The following is an 18,908-nucleotide window of genomic DNA, read 5'->3' as shown; positions in this document are numbered from 1 at the left end:
GTACCTGCAGAGGAAGGGCAAAGCAGCGGGGTCAGGGCAGGTGGTGACTTCCCAGGGGGTGACTCAGAGGAACCAGTCTGGTGGCCATCGCCCTCATGAAGCTTCCAGGGAAGTTACTGACAGCAGGAGACGGGGAGAGGGATGGGGACAAGGGCTTGCTGAGGTGGCTGCAGGAAGAGCACTCTGCTTACACTGGGGGGGGCTGTGGGGACCCTCCCTCGCTGGTGGGAGACCCTCACTGATCTCTCTGCAAAGCTTGTTGCAGACAGAAGGCACCGACAGCTTAATTACAGGGACAACCCTGGTTCCTGGGAGCAGTCTGGGGAAGAGCCTGGTCTAGGCAGAGAGTCAAAAACATTATCCCCAATATCCCACCTGAGCCATCACTCTCAGCCTTCTCAGCTCTGATACACCCAGTTGTGCTGGGAATTTGGCTTTAGTCCCCATCCTTCCCCTCCTTTAACCTGTACCCAGCCCTGCTGCACATGGAGAGGGAGAAGAGAGAATCCTCCTCTTCCCAAGCCTTTGGGAATAACGTTCACAAACGCCTGAGCCAAAGGCAAAGGCAGCTGGAGGATTTCCCCGTAGCTTTGGAAAGGATGAGATGGACACAAGTCCAATGACAACCAGAGTCTTTATTTATTCCAAGAGTCCCTTAGGATGGTTGCAGACATACAGACACACGTACATATTTACACTCTTACACACCTCACAGACTTTGAACCAATAAATTAAAACAAAAAGACGGCAGGGGATTTCTTTTTTTTTTTTTTTTTCTCCTTTCCTTTCCTTTTTATGTCACGTAAGAAACAGCGACTTCCCGAGGCGAGGCTGGGGAACCAGCTGGAGAATGGCAAACAGGAGCCAACAGGGACACAAGCCCGGCCCAAGAGACGCAGTGACAGCGGGTGTGCTGCCAGCAGGAGGACACGTCACACTCTGGCCTCGATGCACTCCAGTTGGACCATTTCATCCAGCCGGCAGCCCTCGGCTTGGGCACAGTGGCTCAGGTGGGCACTTGGGCTCTCGGCACCTCTAGCTTTGGGGGTCTGTGGGCAGCCTGCTGCAGTCTGAGAGTGGGGGGAGTCGCACTCGTCCGAGGTAATGTCCGGCACGTCGTCCGACTGGCTGTCGGAGCTCTCCAGGTCGCTCCGTATGCTCTCGGGCTGGGCCAGGGTGATGTCCCAGGTCTGGCTGGCAATGCAGTCCTTTTGCTCACAGCTTTGGTGTTTGCACGTCTGCTCCTGCTCACCGTCCTCTTCCTCCTCCTCCTCCTCCTCCTCCTCCTCTTCCTCATTCTCTGCCATTTGGGTGTGGACATGCAGAGAGTCCTCTGTGCTGCTGCCGCTGGCCAGCTGGTAGTGACTGGGTTTGGCTTCGATGTCCACCTGGATCTCCATGTTATTGCACTCCCTGCAGGAACAAGCACCCTGGCATTACTGGGAACGGTTACTGGGTTCAACCGGGCACCGCTGGGCACTGCACCAACTGAACTGGGAGGATCACACTTCCCAAACATGAGCCAGAAGCTGCTCATCACCCCTTGGCATGAGAGGAACAACAACACTCGCTGCTCTTGAGTTCTCCCCACAGCAGCCAAGATCTGAGCCAGGAGCTGAGCTGGGAAAGCTCCAGAGTCCCCAGGAGCTGCCAGGAACAGACCTTGAGGGTGCTGGGATGCAGATCCCCTCCTCAGGCTCCACACCACACACAGAGGCTGCTCCCAAATTGTCCCCAGTCCTCCTCCTGTGCCAGCAAAAGGACTGATCCACTTGCCAGGAGGCAGAAGAGCAGCCTGGTGCAACCACAGTCATCCCACCGCCCACAGCAGCGCTCACAGAGCACAGATTTTTCCAGGACACCCACTACCAATGCTCTTCTCACCATTCCATGTCCTCCTACCTGTCCTGGGGGTTGTAGGAGCTGATGATGGAACCAGCCATGGCTCGAGTGCTGGCGTTGTCACTGATCGCCCCCAAACTGACCGAGTCTTTGGGGAAAATCTCCTTCTGGACATCTGCCTGGACTTCCAGCCTGCAGGAAAGAGGAGGATTCCTTAGAAATGCTTTAGACATCCCTGAGGAGCACTAATCAGTCACCGTTCTTCACGGGAAAGCGAGAGGCCCTGGGTGCTGGCACAGCTCTGCATGACAGAGCTTAACCCCAATGGTTCCTCTCACATACAGTCTCATTTTTGGCTCCATTTAGGCAAATCCATTCTGTTTTCCATGACGAAGGTAAAGCAGTGTTTACCTCCATGACTCACACAATTCCTGAGAAGAACTGATTTCCACGGATCTCGCGCAGAGCCATGATTACATCCTGGCTGCCATATCAACACGTGTCTCTAATTACCCAGCAAACTGACTCACAGGCAGGTTTGGAGGGAAACTGCGGCGTAACCTCCTGACTTGGAAAGCAGTGGCACCGTTTGCACTGGAGAACAGGAAGCATCAAAGCCTCCAGGCTGGGATAAGAGGAGCGGAATAGCTCTAAGCAGGTCACGCAGGCATCTCCGCGCTATTCCAAATTAACCTGAAGCAGCAGCTCTGCAATTTTAGGGAGCTCAGTAGGGACAGAAACTCATCTTCTGTCCTCCTTGCCAGAACCAGCCAGGCACTGAGTCCAGAAGTAGCCTGATCACAGAATCATGGAATGGTTTGGGATGGAAGGGACCTTAAAGATTATCTAGTTCCAACCCCCTGCCATGAGCAGGGACACCTTCCACTAGACCAGGTTTCTCCAAGCCCCATCCAACCTGGCCTTGGACACTTCCAGGGATGGGGCAGCCACAACTTCTCTGGGCAACCTGTGCCAGGTCCTCCCCACCCTCACAGGGAAGGATTTTTCCCTGTCCAGCCTGGCCTTGAACACTTCCAGGGATGGGGAGTCCACAGTCTCTCTGGGCAGCCTGTGCCAGAGCCACACCACCCTGGGTCCCTGATCACCCTGGGTGATCTGCTGGGACTGGTTACTCTATGACAGACCAAGATGCAAAAGTCCTAGGACATAACTAGGTCGAAGCACAACCACTCACAGTCCTGGAGAGCTCCCCAGAATAAACCTGCCCAATCAACACAGCCCTTGGGACCCTCTGTGGTTCTCCCCAGCAATCCAATTTTACCTGCTGTACTTCCCCTTGCTCCCTGAGAGGACCCCCCCGCTCAGGGTGCCCCCGGAGAGGGCAGCAAAGCTGGCTGTCTCGCTGTAGTTGCCCTGCATGACACTGAGCCCGTCCGTGGGGCTGCCACTGGTGCTCAGGACGCTGGTCAGCCCCTCGATGCTGCTCTCACCAATGCTGGGGTTCTTCAGGGCTCTCCAGGCATCAGCCACTGCAGGGGAGGAGAGCACAGGGGTGGGAATCAGCAAGGGAAGTGATGTCTCATCCCAGGCAGCCTCCCAGCCTTGAGCAGAGCTGAGATTTTGCTTTGAGAGCAGCACACCTGATCACAGCAAGACTGAAGCAAATACCTGCTTCCAGCCAGGCCCAGGTGAAAACAGATGTTCAGATTTGGGAAACATCACAACCCCTGAGCATTTCATTACAACCCCTCCCCTCCCCCAGTCACCACGTTACCTGTGATGGGTCCATCATCTTCATCAAACTCGATTTTCACCCCCTTTCCATTGGCTGTGCTGACCCCACAGCCACCGCCCCGGCACAGCGAGATGGGCACGACGCCGTAGACGTAGGCCAGCATGATGGGGACCCCAATACCTGGAGGGGAGCATGGGCTGGGTTAAGAGGAGCTCAAGGCTGAGCTGTGTTGGGCAGACAGAAAGGATTTTTTTGGGGTAGGGACTCTCTCAGTTGTGTTTACGCTGCTTTTAAAAGGTTCTAGTTCACAATTTTGCAGACAGACAGAGAAGGAGCCCTTTGTTGGTGCAGAATAGGGGAACCCCAAGAGCACTGAACCCCTGAGACACCAGCCACCAAACCAGTCCATGAGTGAGGGACAGCTCTGTGTGTCGAGGGACACCAGGATGGGCTGTGGCACAGGCAGCTGGTGCTCCAGACAAGCCCTGTGCTGGCTCCAGGCCACCTCGAGCACATCAGGACGTGCAGCCTGGATGTGAGACAGAGGGTTGTGCCCAAACCCACACACAGCAGCACTCTGCAAACTGCCTTTGGCCACCCCCAGTGCACAGGGCTGGGCTACCCACTTGCCTTGGTGGCTACTGGCCCACCAGAAGGGACAGAGACTGAGCCCACTTACCAACACTGACAGCAGCGATGACTGGAGAGGCAATGACAGACAAGGTGACCCCTCCAGTGATGGCCAAGTTCCTCTTGTGCTTAGAGGTTTTCTTCCCCTCATACCTGCTGTGGATCTGACGGAAGGAGAAGCACCAGGTGAGAACAGCCTGGCCATGAGCAAACACCCAGAGGACATCAGTATTTGATTTTACAGCCTTGCCAGCTGTGTGAGCCCTTAAAGAACCTCATCTCCTCACAGATCTCCTCACAGACCAGACCTAGCAGGAGGGTCTGTGCTTAAGAAAAAGAAGCAGTTACAAGTAAAGTGCTGATGTGCCAATTCTTCCCTCCCAACATCTCTTTATCAGCACAGACACACACAGCAGCATCACACAGTTTGAGGCAGCAGGTCAGCACCAAAACACAAGTGATTTAAGCATGGCAAGGTGTGATGCTCAGAGTCCAACCACTGTCCCACAGAGCCCAACATCACAGGATGGGTTCAAAAGGGACCAAGTTTCTCCTGGGTTAAAGCAGAGGCACAAGAGCACTGCAAAATGCATTTGGGAGGACATGAGCCTGAAGGGCTATGAGGGCTTATCAGCCACCACCCTCCCTCTGCCCACACAAAGCCCAGGAGATAAGACAAGCTTTAGAAGAGACAACTGAATTTTGCTTCTGTTGCAAGATCCACCCTTCATATCAGCTCTAAATTTCTGGTCGGATGCCTCGAGCACAGGGAACGTCCCCAAACCCTTCTGCTCCCCACACTTACCTTCCTCCCCACGTACACAGGGATGCCAATGACCATGGCAGGAATGGCAATGCCAGCAATGAGGGAAATGCCCACAGGAGCCCCGATCAACGTGCCCAGCTGCCAGAGAATCTTCTTTTTACGACTCCATGGCTTTTTGCCCCAGAATGTACAGCCAGAGGGGCTTCGTGGGAGGGGAAAAAAAATGACATTAACACCACAGCAATTCCTAAATGTTCCCAAGAACCCCAAGTCCAACTTCCACAAAAATAAAACCCAAAACTTAGGAAGCGTGTAGACAACACAAAAGAGGTTTCTCTCTTCTTTTCCCCCCATCAAGATTAATTTTTCATCAAGGTGATTATCAATCACATTACCGGATGTGTTTAACGTCCAGTAGACCAAGAGCTCTCAAAAGAATCGTATCAGGAGCTTTTTTTTTTTTTGGTGTGGAAGAGCATGCCACCGTAAAGTGGGAACAAAGTTCAGCTCTTTGGGTCAGAAAGAAGAAAATTAGAGAGACTGAGTGCAGAGGCAGGAGGGTGAAAGCCCAGCACATGCAGCAAACCCCTCCGAACAGCCCCGGATGGGCATGTGCTGCCCCAGCAGCAGGAATCAGAGAATCATAGAATCAGCTGGGTTGGAAGGGACCTCTGAGATCATCAAGTCCAACCCTTGATCCAACCCTGCTGTGGTTCCCAGCCCATGGCACTGATGCCACATCCAGTCCCATCTTAAAAACCTCCAGGGATGGAGAATCCACCACCTCCCTGGGCAGCCCATTCCAATGGCTGAGCACCCTCTCTGGAAAGAAATTCTTCCTAATATCTAACCTAAACCTCTCCTGGCACAGCTTAAGACCCAGCCCTCTTGTCTTGCTGATCATTGCCTGGGAAAAGAGACCAACCCCCCCCCGGCTCCCCCCTCCTGTCAGGGAGTTGCAGAGAGTGAGGAGGTTTCTCCTGAGCCTCCTCTTCTCCAGGCTGAACAGCCCCAGCTCCCTCAGCCTCTCCTCACAGCACTTGTGCTCCAGTCCCTTCCCCAGCCTTGTTGCTCTTCTTTGGACCTGCTCCAGCCCCTCCAGCCCCCTGAGCTGAGGGCCCAGAACTGGACACAGCACTCCAGGGGTGGCCTCACCAGTGCTGAGTCCAGGGGAAGAATCACTTCCTTGGACCTGCTGGCCACACTGTTCCTGATCCAGCCAGGATGCCATTGGCCTTCTTGGCCACCTGGGCACACTGCTGGCTCATGTTCAGCTCCCTGTCAATCCAAACTCCCAGCTCCCTCTCTGCCTGGCTGGTCTCCAGCCCCTCTGTCCCAGCCTGTGGGGCTGCAGGGGGTACAGGCAGGGGAACCCCGGTGTGCTGCTCCCCCCTCCTCACCTGAGGTAATGCAGATCCGAGATCTCCTTCATGCAGAGCCAGCAGAACTCGCAGCCACACACGGCACACGTCATGTGGTTGCAGCTCCCGTCGTTCATCTTGATGATGTAGGCGCTGCAGCGCGGGCACGGCTTGATGTCGTCGGCTGCGGGGAGGAAGCACGGGATGGAGTTGGAACCTCTGCTGTGAGCATGAGGGAATCCACGAGGGGAATCTTGGCACGGGATGAAACCCCCTGTTTTCTGTGCACGCAGAACACCTTTGCTGACCGCAGGTGAAGTGGGGGTGCTGTGTCTTTAGCTTATCTTCGGAGCGAGATGGTAACATTGATGACAGACCCCACCAGAGCCCGGGCAGCAGGGACTGAGAGCAACAGCTACTTAAAAAACTTATTTTAACCTTGAACAGAATGTACTCCAGGACATGCTTAAGTGCTGGGAACAAGTCATACCTGCCCTGTGCTAGCCAAGGCAACAGCATAAGAACAAGCCACGACTGAATTGCTCCACTGAGGTGATTCATGGGCCAAGAACAACAGAACAACTGGGAGAACAGGCATTGGAAAAATACCAAACCCAGCCTTCTAGGGCAGCCAAAAGGGAACTGGGGTCTGCAGCAGAGGCTGCCCAGGCCCCAGTTTGCTGCTGGCAGAGTGGGATAAGGGTCTTTCATCTCTTCCTTAATTCAGGAGTCATCTGATCGTGGTTATGCAATGGCTGTGCTGTGGTTCAGGGCTTTGCTGGCCCCTGCGACGCTCAGCAAGATGAAATCCAGCTGCTGAGACCAGCTCACACCTTATTAATCACCACACTGGATCCAGCAGAACAGGGTGAGGAAAAACCACTGTCTCAAAAACCTCCCTTTCCGTGGCTAAGTGCCCTTCCTGGCAGGGATCTCTTTAACAGGGTGAAAAATCTCAGAAACTGGTTTGGTTGTTTTTTTTTTTACTGGCTGGTTTGTACCAGAGACTGTGGGAGTCTCTGCTGTCCATTATCAGGGCTCTCTAACTGGGACATGTTGAACCTCAACATACCACTAAGCCACCTCTGAACCACCCACGACAGCTCCACGCTAAGTGAATTAACATTTAAACTCCTGACATAGAAGGAAAACCAGGGTGTTTTGTTTGGGGGCAGGGCAGGGCTTTACAAAATGGCCTCACTGCCCACTTCCAGAGTCAATACAGTTATTTTTAAGGAACACAAACTCAGCAGACACAGCAGCTCCTACCAGGTAGTGTAGGAGTCTGTGGGTTGGCATTTTTTTTGGTACCTGACATTACTAACACCTAACAGTGCACAGAGCAAGGCTCCCCACACTCAGCTGGGCATGAATGCTGCTCCTCATGACCACAGCAGGCAAATTTGAAGCTGCAAGGGTAAAAAGTGACTATTTGTTCAGGGTTTAGATCAGCAAAAAGCGAGAACATCCAAGATCAAAAGAGCCACAAGCAGAGCTGGGGCGGATGAGGGGAGCTGCTGTCACACAGAAGGACCCAAAGCACATCATCACCTACTGGTCTGTTCAGCGCTCTTGGAGGAGCCCAGACATGTCCTAACACACAGGAGAAGGGGAAATGAGTCTAACAGCTGCTCTCACAGTGGCAGCTGTAGACCCTCAGCTGTGCCACGCAGGGCACTAACACCCCACTGCTTGGAGGGGAGGGGGGTTTACACAGAGGTGGCTCTTCCTCAGCTTCACACACGCAGCTGCAGCACTGAGTAACCAAAAAAAAAAAAAATCAGTGGTGTGATTCTTGGGGCTGTCCTGTGCAGGGCAAGGAGTTGGGATTCAATGACCTTAGTGGGTCCCTCCCAGCTGAGGATACTCTATGGAAAACACGTGAATCCATACCCGGCCCGGATTCCTGTCCGTAGCTGAGGCCCGACGTGTGCTTGGTCCGTACCCGCAGGGTCTGTGCCCGCTGCTGGCGGGCCATGTCGCAGGTTTGGTTGGGGTGCCATATCTGTTTGCAGTGGTAGCAGAACTCTGTCTGGCAGCCGTCCCTCTCGCAGGTCAGCTTGGGGCAGCTGGCACAGCCGTAGGCAATAACCGCGTAACTGCAGGGGGAACACGCCGGGGGCATTAGTGAAAGGCAGAGTTATCAAGCCAGAGCCCAGTGATCCTTTAATTCAGGGTGCCCGGGCTGTGGCTGCCTGAGCTGCTCTGCTCAGAGCAGCTGGTTGAAGAGCTGCTGCCAAGACAGGCGTGCCTGGTACCCCCGGAGCCCGCGGCAGGTCACCCAGAGCCCCCAGTCCGCCCACCCCACCTCTCCCACCTCATTTCTGATCACTGGTACAGCAGCCTCCACGCCAGACACATTCCTGCTCTCTCCAGCCCTGTGGCTTGCACTGCAGGGCCTGAAATTAAGCAGTGCTAATTGGGTTACTCGGGGCAGAGGCCTTTCACACAGCCAGCCTGTGACACGGAGTTCTCTCCTCAGTAACTGCTGGCAGTTCCCACGGGCAATTCACACAGACAAGATCTGTGCACGGTGTGCCCAGCTAACTCCTTGCTCCTTCTGCCAACTCAGGCTCCTAGGACAGGCTCAGGTTGCTCTTTCCAGGCACACACACCCCCCCCAGTTCCTTAGGACACGTATATGGGTGGATGCTGTGTGGTCTGGAGGAGTCTAGGAAAGCTGAGGTTATCCTGGGCACTTCTATTAACTGAATGATTCTAAAAAACTGCAATAACAGGGGATTCCATGTGTAGCTATGCCAAGAAGCAAGCTCCTGTTGATCTCCACAGAACTTTCTTTTCCAGAGAGTGCTGAAGAACAACACCCTGCCCCCGGAATAAGCCAAAATTTGAGTAAAACCAACCGAGAGTGCAAGACAGAGAGGCCAGGTTCAACCAGCTCACTTCTGATAGTAGTGTGACACTTCCAGGAGGAAGTGCCCTGTGTACACAAAAGTCTAAGCAGCATCAGCAAGCACTGCTAAAGAAATCTGACTAACACAGTCACTGAGGATGAGGCTGTTTCCATTGGCAGGGGCTGACATGAGCAATTCCAGAAGTGCCTTCCCAGCTCTGCGACACCCTTATGGCAAAAGGGTATTTTTGTTGCTCGTCCTCAGTATTTTTGTTGGTGGTCAGAGGGAATAATTCCTATTTAAGGCTTTATATTTAGAGCTCGTGTAGCTCAAGTTGTATTGCCTCTTCTCAGAGGCAGCGGCGTGAGAACCGCTGAATGTGTCATACCACAATGATTCACATTCCGTGGGAGTTTGAGCAACTTCATCCTGCCAGGCTACGACAGAGTCGCCAAAGAAACAACATCTCGGGGCCAGGAGGCACGACTGCAGGGCCTACGTGTGCAGCAACACACCTGCACCTGAGCCCAGTGCTGGAGGAGAGACAGGAAAACCTCATCCCTGGAAGTGGCCAGGGCTTGGAGCAACCTGGTCTAGTGCAAGGTGTCCCTGTCCATGGCATGGGGTGGGGTAAGATGATCTTTAAGGTCCCTTTCAACCCAAACCATTCTGCATGATGATCCTATGATATGGATGGCCCAGGGGTTTGGGAGGGACAAACTCAACCCCTGTGCATCTTGTCTAAGGAGTATCCCACTGAACATCCTCACCCTGCCACTATGCTACAGCCAAAGATCTTGGCAAAACAAAAAGGAAAAGCTTCATCTACCCAGCTGTGTTGTGACACTGCTATTTCAAACCATAACTAGGCTAGGAGAGCTCAGTGTAATATATTAAGCAACCCCATACTCCAAATTAACTCCTCACTCAAAACGCTGGTTTTTTTTAAACAGTCGAGAAATTAAAATCATCATCATTTATATTTTATTGCTAGAGCTGAAATGACAAATATCATGAACAAGCCCACAGCTGCGGGGAGACAAGCTACACAACTGTCTGTTGGGAAAAGAAATAACACATCTCCAAGTCAAGGTCAACTAGAAAGTGGGTTTTGAAGGGCTATGCCTGGGAATAGTTATGGCACTGGATGGCCAGTGCATTCCCCTCTTCCCCTGACCTCTGACACATCGCTGACTTAAACAGCCATTTCCAGGCCCAATCCCAGCAGATGAGAAGGGAAACTGAGTTTTCCCCACAGAGTGTCTCCCTGAGACCCCAGGAATCACACAGCTCTGCTTCCAGCCCACGCCTTGGACGGCCACGAGTTGCCTCCCTCCCTCCTCCTGCTCATTCACAGAGCTCAGCCTACACAGCTCCGTTCCTCTAAAGGTCCTGTTATTCTCCCAAGCTTTTGGGAAGGATGCAGTGTGACAAACACTAGACAGCGATACCACCTGACTGTAGCAAGGGGAAAAACCGAAGCCGCAAAACACAGAAAATGATTTGTTTTGCGATTGATGGCGCATCAATTGACCGGAGTTTCCATGGCAACATGCACCGGTGTTGTGTTGGTCCTCCTCCTCCTCCCCTTCCCCGCAGCACAGCCAGGCTCTTCCATTTAAAGAGGAATTTAAAGAAAAGACTGTGGCGTGTGAGGAAGGCGCCGGACGCTGCATGTCACACGCCCAGGGTCGTGTCTGCCATCCCCCTGCAGCCCCCTGATGCCACCACCTTGGTGGGGGTGACACCCAGGGCCAAGCATGGCCATACCCCAGCCCTACACACCTTGGCAGGGGTGACACCCAGTGCCAGCCACGGCCGTGCCCCCAGCCCTACGTTCCCGCTCTGGCTCTGTACTCCAGCACTACTACAGCGGGGAAAGCCCACTGTAAATAATTCATACCCCGATTTTACATAAGCACAGCCACACAAGCTCTGCTGGGAAGAATGAATAGGGTGATTAATTCTTCTCCCTGCCGGAGGGCTGATTCCAACAGCCTTTGTGTGAGTGCCACTGACACACCAGCAGTGCTGGTCCACGAGGCTGCCTGGTCTCCAACAGCCCCAGGGTCGCTTCTTGCTGCTCTGGGCAGCTGGGAGGAGGATGCTGTGCGTGTCACCTGGCTCACCCTGCTCACTGACTAACCAGGGAGGAGGCTTTTGCTCGCAGAAAGAGCTGCCTGTGACACCAGTCTGCCCAAAACCCCTCAAAGCAACGGCTGTGTTGCTGTGACAGAGGCAACGCCCTCCGGGCCGTGCTGGAGCTGGCTTCTTCCACCCAGCCAGCCTGGGTGACGTCGGCTGTTTGTACACCTTATCCTGAGCACAGATAATATCAGAGCAGTCAAGGAGCTGAGATTCCGAGAGCAGGAACCGGATTTTCTCTAGCTGGTTAACAGCAGGGGCATTCCCTCTGTGGCAGCACAACCAGCTCTTGTCTCTCTGATCTTATCCCCAGTGCTGGTGAAATATCAAGATCTCACACTCGATTTGGCTCCAGAAAGGAGCAAAGCTGTTGTTTGCCTTTAATTTCACCCTTTGAAGGAACAAGCCCTTATACAGGATGCTCAGAGGCCGTGAAATGGGTAACCTGAGCCAGGTTCACTGATTTGCATAGGATGCCTATTACAATGCTTTGATTAAATCTTCACAACCCTCCCACCACCTTTTCCATTCCGACTACTAGGTCAGACTTTCCTTTCATGTCCTCGCTACTCAGAATTGCCATCCAGGCTGAATTCTAGCTAAACTTCACAGCACTTCTCTTAAGTTTCCCAAACAAAGCCCTTTTCCAGGCAGCTTTGGCTTACGCTCAAACAGAAACCAACAGAGTTCGTTGGAAGGAAAATGGAAGAGAAAATGAAAGCAACACACTCATAACTACACAGTCATCACAGTTGGCTGGGCTGACTTCTGGACAGACAGACATTTCCTCACTTAGGCAACGGATAGTGAGTCAACATCACTCCTCTCTGCCATGTATTCAACGTCCTCACTGGGAAATAGTGACTGTTTACAGTTCCTTCTTCCCCACCGTGAGGGCTGCAGCGTGTCCCCATGCACTGTCCCCACGGCTCACAGCGAAACTCGCAGCTGGGAAACTCCACGCTTCCCATTTGTGCAGAAAAAAAGGCTTCTGTTAAATTAGGGAAACGATGGCTCAGCTAAAACCCCCTTCAAATCCTGTCACTCGTGCCCGATCTGCCTGTATTTCCACAATCCCCAAGGTCAAATCCCGGTGCCCTAGAGAGGTAACAGGGATAGATGGAGTGTCATTTTGGTACCCAAGGCCCATCAGCTGTCCTGAACAGACTGCTGACAAGCAAAGAACATCTGCACTGAGGGCTCTTTGTGGGACTCAGTAGAACAGAAGTGTGTACGGGCAGCAGCACCCCACTGGGGCTGATCCTCCCTTTGCTGTCCTGGGAGCCAGGTGGGGACAGGCAGCATTTCAGCAGGACAGCAGGTCCCAGGGCCATCCCATCTGGGATGCCATCCCCGGGACTTGCTGGGGAAAGGTAGCATCTCGCTGGGGCAGTGGGATTGCCCAGCTGTCCCAGGATGTGCTGGGGACAGGCAGCACCCCTCCAGGGCGGGGAGTCTCCTTTCCCCAAGACGTCCCAGTATGGATGGATGGGGCACCACCCTACGGGACAGCAGATCCTCCCATCCCCACGCTCTACCAGGATGGACAGGACAACACCCTACAGGGACAGTGGGTCCTCAGTCTGTCCCAGGACAGAGGAAGTAGCATCCTACGGGGACAGCAGATCCCTCCTCCCCACGCTGTCCCAGCACGGAGGGGCAGCACCCACCCCACCGCCATCCCGCGTGCCCCCCGCACTCACCCGCAGTCGGGGGCCGGGCACCAGCGGCAGTCGGGGTCGGCGGCGAGGCATCGGCGCAGCATGAACTCCTCGTACTTGGCGACGAGGTGCGGGGAGTCGTGCAGGAGGCGGCGGATGTCGGCGGGGTTGAGGCGCTCGCTGCACTCGGGGCAGCAGATGTTGACGCGGGACTCGGTGATCTCGATGCGCAGGTACTGCCGCAGGCAGGCCCCGCACGACCGGTGCGGGCACGACAGCAGGCGCGGGGCGTTCTCCGCCGGCTGCCGCACCAGGCACAGCGGGCACTCCAGCTCCTCCTCGCCCTCCGGGACCACCGGCGCCTCCTCGGGGGGCGGCGGCGGCGGCGGCGGCGGCGGCGGGGCCGGCGGGGCGGCGGGGGCCGGCGGAGGGGCGGCGGGGGGCGGCTCGGCCTTGGCGCGGCGGCGGCCGCCCGCGGCAGAGGCGGCGGCGGCGGAGCGGCGGGGGGCGGCTCGGCCTTGGCGCGGCGGCGGCCGCCCGCGGCAGAGGCGGCGGCGGCGGAGAAGACGCTCTGGAAGGAGAGGCGGCGGCGGCGGCCGGGCTTGGGGCACTTGGCGGCGGCCGAGTGGATGGAGGAGGAGCGCGGCGATTCGGAGTCCCGCTCGGAGCCCATGGCGGCGGCGGCGGTGATCACTCGGAGGGGTCCGGGGTGGCGGCTGCAGGTCGGTCCCGGGGCTCCGAGCGCCGCGTCCCGCCGGGCGCTGCCTCGGCCGCGCTGTAACGAGAGCGGCGCCAGAGCCGGGTGAGCGCGGCCCGGCCCCGCCCCGCCTTGTCCCGCCCCGCGCCGGGCGCGGCCGCCGCCGCCGCCATTTCGGTTGTGGGCAGCGCCCCCGGGCAGCCCCGGAGGGATCGTGCCCGTTCCTGTCCCCGTCCCTGTGCCCGTCCCTGTACATGTGCCCGTCCCGCTGCTGCGGTGCCATGAGTGGCTCTGAAGCGTGTCAGCGGGGTAGAGCCGATCGCCCGCTCTGCTCTTCGGCTCCCCTCAGCGCCCCCGGCCCCCCTTAGTGCCATTGCTCCCCTCAGCACGCGACTCTCCTCAGCAGCCCGGTTCCCCTCAGCTCCCCGTCTCGCCTCAACACCCCATGTCCCTTCAGCTCCCCATGTCTCCTCAGCTCCCTATCTCTCCTCAACACTCCATGTCCCTTCAGCTCCCCATGTCCCTTCAGCTCCCTATCTCCCTTCAGCTCCCCATCTGCCTTTAACACCATGGCTCCGCTCAGGGCCCCTATCTCCCCTCAGTGCCAGTGCTCCTCTCAGCACCCGACTTTCCTCAGCAACTCAGTTCCCCTCAGCACCCCCAGCTCCCCTCAAAACCCCATCTCCCTTCAGTTCTCCATCTCCCCTCAGCGCTCCTGACTCCCCTCAGCACCCCATCTCCCCTCAGCGCCCTGGTTCCTTCTCAACACCTGCCCCCCCTCAGTCCCTGGCTCCCCCTACACTTGAAAGTACACAAAGATCAAGCATCAAAGAACACCCTTTCTTAGGAAAATGTGTATTCCACATTTCGCAACACCCTCAGCGGTTCCCTCAGTGTCCCATCTCCAGTTTGGACAACACCCTCAGGCACATGGTGGGATTCTTGTAGGGCCAGGAGTTGGACTCGATGATCCTGATGGGTCCCTTCCAACTCAGGATATTCTATGATTCTATGACTCCCCCTTCAGCTCCCCATCTCCCCTCAGCACTATGGCCCCCCTCAACCCCTGGCTCCCCTCAAAATCCTTCCCTTAGCACTGCCATGGCTGCAGGGCTTGCCCAGAGCATCTCTGCCCACCCCAGGGTGGCCATTCCAGCCTTCTGGTCTCATCTAGGGCCTGGAATGGGGGGAATCTTCTGGCTGGGTTGTGCAGAAAAAAAGGTTTCTGTTAAAAATCCCTGGGGCAGTTTGCTTTTTAACATGTATCTTGTTGGAGACGGGGGTCTATAACCTCAGGAGCCCCCTCTAAATCCATTTGCCCCACTGGAGCACCTTGTCCCTCGCTGTGTGTCCCTCCTTCATAACGTCTGTGAAGATCATGTGGAGATTTACTCACCCGGGGAACTCCTCCCCGAGGAGTGCTGGGTTCAGAGGCACTGAAACTACAACCCACATTCCTACTGCAGTCATGCAGAAAGTTAAAAGCCTCCGCTTCCTTCCAGGGTTCCCCCGTGCCCACAGGGGTCTGCCAGCCTCGACTCCCATCCAAAGGCTGAGGAGCTAACGGGAAGGACACTGCTTATTATGCAGGGGAGGCGAAGCAGAAAGATCTGCTGTGTCTACGAGGAGCCTGTTAAATCAGCACAGAAGGGGCTGCCTTCCCTTAGACTGTCAGCTCTGGCTGGACAGACTGTGGTTATTCATGTGACAAGTGTGGCTCCATCACTGTCTCTCCCAGCTATTGCTATTCCCGAAATCATTTATCTCAGGAAAGCCTGTTTGCATTGTTATTACCAGGATCCTTCCTGGCTGCCGAGAGCCCTTGTTGGTGCCTCTGACATGGGAGCAAGGAACCAAACCCAGGCTGACAGTTGGAAGCACCTGGATTTCAGTGCTCGTGCTGCCTGATTGCTGTAGGCAAAGACCCTGTGTCTGTCTGCACAGCAGGGATAATGTTGACACTTCCTGTCTGGCACAGAGGGAGTATATCACCTGCATAAGAGCACAAATGAAGCTTCCTCCTCACCTAAATACCCTACAGCAATCATGCTTTTCCCTGTGCTTTTCCACGTTAATTCTGTGCCTGCCATACACCCTCACTTACTGCTTATCCCAAGATATCTGCTGCACCCAAGTCCTTCCCTGGAGATGACATTCCCCAGACATTTGTCAGCTCATCTGCTGTGCTTTGGCATTCCTGCCACAGCACACGTGGCTTTGGACCAGCTGGAAGTTTTGGGCCACACTTAGAATTGGCCTCAAAGTGGTAAATTCCTGCCTGGGATCAAGAACCCTGTTAATTAGCAAGGTAATTTGGCAAGGGAGCCAAACAGCTCTGCTCCAAGAGAATCTGGGATGCTACAAGGGCGTCTGTGGAGCACATTGTCCCTGAGCAGTGAGTTGCTGAGCTCTGGTCCCTGGTAGGTCATGGGCAGGCATGAAGATGCTTTAGCATCTCCCTGACACTTGTTTTGTGGAGCTCCCAGAGGGAAAGGACCTCTCCCCATTTCACTGTTGGGAAAGCAGGGCCAGAGGAAGAAAGGAGAGGTGTTATATTGGTGTAAAACAAGATTATATTGAAATTAACTGCTCCTGTCTGAGACAAGCTGGGTATGAGGCATTTTTAAAGGGCTGTCGCTGCCCATCTGTAGCAGAGACTGTCTCGCTTTGATGATTTCACTAGAAAAATCACACTCTTGACTGAAATAGAGAAACCTGAACAAGACTCGTGTGTGGGACGGATCTCCCAGACAGTGCTCTGCCAGCTCAGCCCTACGTCCTCTGCAGCGCAAGAGCACAGACTGTAACTAATTGTGGGAAGGTTTCAGCTCAAAAGCTAATGTGAGACAGGCCTGAATTACCAGTAGTGCAGACACAGAGAGACAGAGAGCAAAACCATCTGGAGTTCCTGGGAAAAGCATCGGCTTTGCAACGTGCTGATGGGGCAGAAATGACTCTTCATTGCCTTATATGAGGAAAATCATGATACAAACAGGGCTGGGGGAGGCCAGGGTAAATCCAAGTGACTTCAGAGCCATCTTCCCTCCTCCCAAGCTGCTCAGACCTCTTGCCAGTCTTTATATGTTTGAGGGAATTCAGTGCTTTTAAGGAGCTCAGAGACACAGAATTCCAACTGTCCGGACCTCGCCGTGGTCCAGACATACCAGCTACTCAAAAATAAGTTCTCCATGGCCAAAGTGTTTCTCCGTGGCGAGTTTTGATAGCCCTTGCCAAGAGCAGAGGCTCCTGCTCAGCAAGTTCCTGACTAGCAGTTTGAACCCGGTAGTTTGTTTTGATTCAAACTGGGGGGGGAAAAAACCAACAACCCAGCCAGGAACTGGGGCTGGGAAGCTGGGAAGGAGAGGGGAGGGAAACAAGCTGCCAGGGGGGAGAGGAAAGAGGCTGATTGGAAAGTCGCCGGATTGGGAGTGAGATCAGATCAGCCCCTCCCCGGGGCTGCAAGGAAACAGTCACCAGTCTGACTGTTTAACGCAGGGATATTTGAAAAGATAAACCAGAAAACAAACAAAAGAAAAAAAAATATAGGAAGAGGGGAATTCAAATGCTGCAGTGAATCATTCCACAAATCCCAGCTCCAATAGGCAAATTTGCTTCTGCTTATGCTGGCAGAAAGCTGGAAGACTGCTGACTTCCGACCCCGCTGCTTAAATCAGGGCAGGATTTGGCACAGGCAGCTTTTAAAGCTGCCTTAAAATGCCATATCTCCCAGGAAGGCTTCCAGGGAGAAGGCTTTGTCCAGGCGCTGGTTGGAGCCACCCCACACCGCCCAGTGCCATTCCCAGCCTGGATGGAGCCACTGGGGGAGGCTGAGCTGGGCTGAACCTGCTTTTGGGAGGCACAGGGCCTCTTTCCAGAGAAACACCGTGGCCACCCACACCCCAAAACCCCCCTGCAAAGCAAGTGACAGCTCTGCCGCTGTCGAGGAGGAAGAGTCTCTGGTGATGTAATGAAAATTCCCCTTGGTAATTCAGAGAGTGAAAGCAGAGGGTGCCTGCTGGGAAGGGATTGTGAAACTCAGACTGGGAGTATTTGCATGGAGGAACTGGGGGTGTGCCTGGCCGGGAATATCGCTGTGGTGGGACACTGGCAGGAGGCCCCAGATAAAATAGAAACTCCAGCTCCTACCACATCCCCTTTGCCCACCCCCTGCCTTTCCTGATTACTCGACTGTCACAGGTGTGGTAAATACCTGTTGCTCTGATCCCTGGCCTGCAGGACACAAAGGGATGTTGAAACAGCTATTTCAAGGCACACAAAGATTCAATCTGCCTGAAACCTCCGGGTCATTCAGGCACAGATGTGTGAAACCCTCCCCAGCACAGACTGTTTTCTCTAGAATTCTGTGGGTGTCCTCGGGGTTTCTTCCACTTTTCACAGACAGGGATGGGAGGGGTTACTCAGGGGGCACAGGTTGTGTTGTAAAGCAGATAGAGTTTAGAGAAAATCCAGCTCATGTCGCTGCTCTCTGAAATAGCCACAGACACGAGGAAATGAGGGAAGGAGGGGAACAGCTTTACAGCAGGAATTCTTCCTTGTTTTCGGACAGGGGCACTTGGGAATGACTCAGCTCTGGTTTCTCTGGGCAGGCTGAGACCTTTGGCCCTGCTAGGGTGGGACAACCAGGGTTGTTAAAGGGATGCAGGCCCATCAGGATTCCCCAGTGCCAAAATGCAGATGGCAGTTTCAAGGGTCTCTCTGCTGAGAAACCACCACAAGGCACAGCCAGGTACGTGCTGTGACACCTGAGAGGTGCTGTACTCACAGCATTTAGGGGAGGGTGACAGGGACAGACAGATCCAAGTAGCACAGAGGTATTGTAAACCTCTCAGAAGCGCAGGGCAGGGTCTCTTCCCAGCTTCCTGCCCTGAAGAGTCGTGCCAGAAGCATGTGGCCTTCCTTACTCCTCTTTTTGGGGTCCCAGCTCTGCTGTGTGCAGAGCAGGGATGTCAGTCTTGCTGTGTCCAAGGGATTCAGCAAAGGTTAACCCTGAAAGCGTTGAGCTCTGTGGCGAGGGACGCTGTGCATTCACGGGGAGCAGCTGTGGATGCACGAACTGAAGCTCATTGGGGTCATTTTCTGCCAGGGCCCCAGGGAAGCACTGTGTTGTAATGACATGCACTGGGATGGTTTGTCAGATGGAGATGTCATTAATGGCCCTCATGTCTCTCCAGGGAGGACACCAGTGGCTGGAGAGGGCTCTCCCAGTGCGCATATTGCTGGGTCTATCTGGTTAG

The 18,908-nt window shown here is 54.8% G+C and overlaps 1 protein-coding gene across 1 annotated transcript in view; it reads right to left on the bottom strand.

Annotated features, from left to right (window-relative positions):
* Positions 1–618: 618 nt before the first annotated feature.
* Positions 619–18,908, bottom strand: part of RNF19B (ring finger protein 19B) — a 27,358-nt gene continuing 9,068 nt past the window's right edge. Inside the window, 11 exon segments of the mRNA XM_017828434.1 lie at positions 619–1,413; positions 1,903–2,034; positions 3,125–3,332; positions 3,578–3,718; positions 4,218–4,332; positions 4,974–5,136; positions 6,335–6,479; positions 8,189–8,394; positions 12,999–13,297; positions 13,299–13,388; positions 13,390–13,731. Coding sequence (XP_017683923.1) covers positions 933–1,413; positions 1,903–2,034; positions 3,125–3,332; positions 3,578–3,718; positions 4,218–4,332; positions 4,974–5,136; positions 6,335–6,479; positions 8,189–8,394; positions 12,999–13,297; positions 13,299–13,388; positions 13,390–13,629 — 2,220 coding nt within the window. The 5' untranslated portion in view covers positions 13,630–13,731 and the 3' untranslated portion in view covers positions 619–932.

Source organism: Lepidothrix coronata, unplaced genomic scaffold, assembly GCF_001604755.1.
Source record: "Lepidothrix coronata isolate B3197 unplaced genomic scaffold, Lepidothrix_coronata-1.0 Scaffold147, whole genome shotgun sequence".
NCBI lineage: Eukaryota > Metazoa > Chordata > Aves > Passeriformes > Pipridae > Lepidothrix > Lepidothrix coronata.
The sequence above is the reverse complement of the archived record's forward strand: the minus strand, read 5'-3'. Positions and strand labels throughout refer to the sequence as shown.